This window comes from Prunus dulcis, chromosome 7 (assembly GCF_902201215.1).
Source record: "Prunus dulcis chromosome 7, ALMONDv2, whole genome shotgun sequence".
In the NCBI taxonomy this organism is placed as follows: Eukaryota; Viridiplantae; Streptophyta; class Magnoliopsida; order Rosales; family Rosaceae; genus Prunus; species Prunus dulcis.
Window position 1 is genome coordinate 18331798 of NC_047656.1, and position 4892 is coordinate 18336689.

At 39.7% G+C, this 4892-nt stretch overlaps 1 protein-coding gene and 1 pseudogene across 2 annotated transcripts in view; both read right to left on the reverse strand.

Moving 5' to 3' along the window:
• Positions 1-4892, reverse strand: part of LOC117635128 — a 30187-nt pseudogene that overhangs the window by 1396 nt on the left and 23899 nt on the right. The window lies entirely within an intron of this gene.
• On the reverse strand, positions 235-1676 carry LOC117635129. The gene is made up of 2 exons (XM_034369468.1): positions 646-1676; positions 235-538 (listed from the first exon to the last, which is right to left on the reverse strand). Exons 1-2 carry the CDS (start codon positions 1650-1652, stop codon positions 502-504), a joined length of 1044 nt encoding a protein of 347 aa, XP_034225359.1. The 5' UTR covers positions 1653-1676; the 3' UTR covers positions 235-501.

Below are 4892 nucleotides of genomic sequence, written 5' to 3' on the forward strand. Positions count from 1 at the left end.
GCAGTTCTTGTAAGATACTGAATAATCCAATCATCGGATAACATAGGATCCAGTATTGGTCGTCCACAAGAGTGAAAATAGAAAAGCATAGAAATAGGACTAGAAAAGAAAAAAAAAACCAAATTAAGTTTAGAACAAGAGCAAGCCATAAAGGATAAAGATAATACTCAAAAAAGCAAAATTAGAACCAGTTCACAGCTTGAGGAAAACCAATCCATAAGAGATTAACACAGTACCACAGTTTCCATCTTACTTTTGGAAGAATCAAGACAAAATTATCATAAATATATAATTAAAATAAGCGGAAGTCAACAAAGACAAATTAAAATGACCTAAACCAAGTTATAAGGAGATTTTTATTCTAGGTGGTGGCTATCCAAGGGTTTTGAATTTTCATATTTCACAATTCTTAATATTCGATTCGCGCATCATTGGCTTCTTCATGCTGCAGGGCTTCTATTTCCAGCTTCATGGCAGTTATTTCTTCTTGTTTTGGCTGATTCATTCTAATCCAAAGGGTTCATCAACCTCGCATTCACTGAGTCATAAGAATGAGAAACTTTGTTATACACAAAATGCACCAAAATTCCAACCTACAAATTAAATGTTATCGATAAAAACACAAGAAACGTGAAGGAAATTTACAGTGTGAAGCAGAAAACAAGATCAAACCATTCAGAGCCCTTGATATCCACAGAATGAAGGGTTGAATATATGGTCTTGATCATATGTCTTCCTCCTTCTCCAACAACAATTTGAAACGTGGTGATACTAAGATATTGAACCTTGAGATATCCATCGCACCAGCCAGTCTGGACATGGAAAAAGTCATGGTTCCCCAAATGAACCAAATACTGTGACCTATCGTTAAACCATGGCAGCACCGGACGCTCGAACTCAAGGCCTTGCAATATAAAAAGTTGTCTTAGGGAATAATGAATACCATTATCATCATCTTTGTCCATAGTAAAGGAGAATGCTATAATCTTTGACTCCCCATATAAGGCATAGATAGTCTCGTCTACAACCACGGCCCTCCCTTGGAAGGGAGGAGCATAATACGCAGAAGTGTCAATTTTCACTCGATTCCAATCCTTCCTACCCACGTGAAAAGCAACGACACCGAATTTCCCTTTCCTCAAGCCAGACAATGAAAACAAAATAGCACCATAACAAACGGCATAACCAGTTATTTGCATACTGTAGTCATAATCATCATAAAATGGAAAAGGAGTCATTTCCTTCCAAGTCTTCTGATCATGATCATATCTCCCAAAGGACGGCCCCGTAATTGGTGAGAAGGTTGATGGACATGCGAGATAATAAACCTTGCCATACGCACACACAATAGTTTCTAGTGCTTTAGAGGCTGGAATAGGAGGAATAGATGAACATTTTGACCAACTCTCCGTGTCAACAATAAATCCACCATCTTGTCCAATGCAATATAATTTGGAGTGGTTGAGAATCCGTGCAGCATCATGGCAAGAACCCTTGTGAAACTTGGCAACATGTCTAACTACTGGGGATTCATGAGTGACTTCTCCTCCGTGTTTGAATTTCACTTCATAGACTGCATTAGCGTGCTCATCGTCCTCATAAGAAGACACGAATAAATATACAGATCTAGTTTCCCCTTGATTTACCGTCATTGATGCATGCTCCCAATCCTCGGGCAAGCTGGACAGAGAAAAAAGATGTAGACAACAAGTCAAGTTAATCTTTTCAAAGACCTACCCTACCCTGCCTAGAGAGAATTTATCTAGTAGAAACTGTTTATTACATATTTCAAGCAATTATTCAAAATGCATGCAGCAGCAAGAGAAAACTTAAACAAAATTCTCCGAGAAACTAAACAAAAAACAACAACAATGAGAATTAAGAACCGACCTTGCCTCATGGTTAAGATTGCAGTACTCAATCACCGTGGAAGGTGGAAGCGGCTCCGTCATTACGGGTGGACCGGGGTGTCGTAAGCGAAGCTCCTGCGTTATTGATTTCGACCAATCCAACAGTTGGCCCAGAGTTTTCTCCATCTCCGATATCTTGCCCACAGATTTCTCCATCTCCGATATCCTGGCCAGTAGCTCATCTTGGTGTGAAGCCATCGTCAAGGCGCCTTGACCCGAGGCAAGTTCAGCTGCGGTGGCGGTGGAAAGCTTCAATTGAGGCAAAAGGGAATTTAGGGTTTGGGGAATGCTTTCATATAATATCTGTACAGTCTGAATAGCAAAGCATTACTCATATAACGACCTAATTAATCTTCCGACAAACATCAGACCGAAAAAAAAAATCTTCCTAGAAACAGGAAAGTAATCCTAAACCTACTAAAAACTAGGAAACTTTTAATTAAAGCCATATATAAATAAAAGGATATATAATCAACCGCAAAGTATCCCATTAATCTTGTTCTGTGAACTCCCCATCATTGTAGTTTTTGTATAGCTCATTGTTTATCTCAGAAGAACTATTGCGCTACAAGAAACTAGGTTCATGTGGTTTCTAATTGCTTTTCAATATGCTTATGACTTATTTTTATTAGTCATTGAAATTGGCGAACGCTTTTAACCAAACCCTCTCTCTTTTCTTTTCTTTACAATAATTTTTTCCTCATAGGGAAACTTATTACTTATTTTCTTTTATATATATATTTTTTCTGAAGGAAGAAAGAAACAGGAGACTTAATAGAAGAAGAAACTAACAAAAATACCCCTTTTATGATTTTTGGGTTTGTTACTCGTTTTATGATGAGATTGGGTTTTAGGGCCAATTGAGTAAGCGGTTTAGTTCAAACTCCTATATAATTTACCCGTCAGAGCTTTTAAGGTTCCTACGAAACACCTATCAGCATTATAGACAATATTAATGTAGTGAGACAGAAGGTATCAATATCGAGCACGTGGACATTATTTTCAGAACACGCTGGGTTGATATTTTTTATTTATTTATAGGATTCATCTCATTGGTTAGATTGGCAGTGGATGAGGCATGTTGTTCGTGATCATAGCTAAGAAGAAGTTTCTTAGACCTCACACACCTGAAATGCAGAGCTCAAGAAATGCCTGCCCTAAAATCAATGCAAGTGCCAAAAGGAATATATTCTGCAACTCATATATTCCTCAAGATTACTTATACAAGAAGGATGAACTATAAACATAAACCCAATTAAAAGTCAAGAATTTAATATCCTTTAAATTTCCATCTCATGCCACTACTACATTTTACTCTTTGCGCGACGAATAACAAAACGTCGCGCAAAGTCTCATTTTGTCGCACTAACTTCAGTGCGACAAAAATTTCGTCGCGCATATTCCGTCGCGCGAAGATCGTGAAGAAAGCCTTTGCGCGACCAGGTACAACCATTCGTCGCGCAAAACTGTGCGACGGCTAAACCATCATTGCACCAACGGTATGGAGACCAAACAACTGTTCATCGCATAAAATTTGCGTGACGATTAAATATTCGGCGCACATATCTTTGCGCGACGACTGGAATTGCGCGACGAAAAATAATTCGTCGCGCAAAACGTGTTCTGGAGACGTAGTTCTTCGCCGCAGAACCATTCGCGCGATGAGAAAGCTTTTGTCGCTCATATATTTGCGCGACGAAAATCTTTGTCGTCGCGCCAGAGGAGAGGCGTGACGAAACTATTCGTCGCGCAAAACATGTTTGCGAGACATATGTCACTACTACGATTTACTATTTGCGCGACGGAAGTTTACGCGACGAATAAAATTTCGTCGCGCAAAGAACACTTTTGCAACGCAAAATAAATTCCGTCGCGCAAAGAACAGAAAACTAGCGCGACAAATAATTTCGTCACGGATAGAGACTATGCGCGACGTAAATAAATTGCGTCGCGCAAAGATGCAACCTCTATGCAAAATGGCGCCAAACTCTTGCGCGACGACAGAGAGCGTCGCGCATGAGTATATTGCGCGACATTTCAACTTATTCGTCGCGCAAAGATGGACCGAAATTTGCCGCCTCTTATGGCGGTAAAAAAATTTTGCGCGACGAGTGTTTTCGTCGCAAAAGACAACTTAGGGCGACGAAAAAATCAACCGTCGCGTAAGAAAACGAGGGAAACTTATTTTTGGCGCCAATATGCAGGTGGGTTTTTGCGCGACGGAAATGCCGTCGTCGCGTAAAGTTTAATAGCGGTGCGTTCTTGCGCGACGAAAGTTACACTTTGCGCGACGCCGGATTGTATTCGCGCGACGGAATTTTGTGCGACGAATAATTTTGTTCGTCGCGCAAAAAAGCAGATGTCGACACGTGATTGCGCGACGGAAATGTTGTTTTGTGCGACGGAAAAGTAGGTTTTCGCGACGGCGTTTCGCGCGACGAATTTTTCTTGTTCGTCGCGCAAAGTCCTTCTTCTCCATATTTGTATCTGCCATTGCAGAGGCAGAATGCATTGCATTCTGCCTCTCTCTCTCTCTCCCTCCCTGCTGCTGCTCTGCTGTGAATTCTATATGTTTATTAGGTATGTATTTTTTGTCGTGAGTTTAAATGTATTAATGTAAATTCGTCCTAATGCTATTAATTTTGTTCTCATTAGGGATATTTGTGATTAGTGGTTGGTGGAGAACGATTGAGAAGGTATGTTATTGTAAAAGTTTGTTTGTTATGTTTGTACTTTTTTTTGTGAAGTTATATGTTTATAATGTTGTGAAATTGTGCGTGACGTAGCACAATGTGTTGTGATGTACGAAGTTAATTGAAATTAACTTCGTACATTTATTTTTATGTTTAGTAACACGTAGTTTCCCGCTCGAGATTAGTTGGATTTCGTGCATGGATGCGTAAGGCATGACTGCGGTCCAATTAATTCTTGAATTGTCCCATTATTTGGACAGTTTGGTAATGCATAGTGTTGTCACATAAT

Bases quoted from the DNA above. Each gene is read 5' to 3' on its own strand.
- LOC117635129 (XM_034369468.1), bottom strand. From the start codon at position 1,652: ATGACGGTAAATCAAGGGGAAACTAGATCTGTATATTTATTCGTGTCT. The intron at 539-645 runs GTAAATTTCCTT...CTTATGACTCAG, and splicing joins CTTGTTTTCTGCTTCACACT to TGAATGCGAGGTTGATGAAC.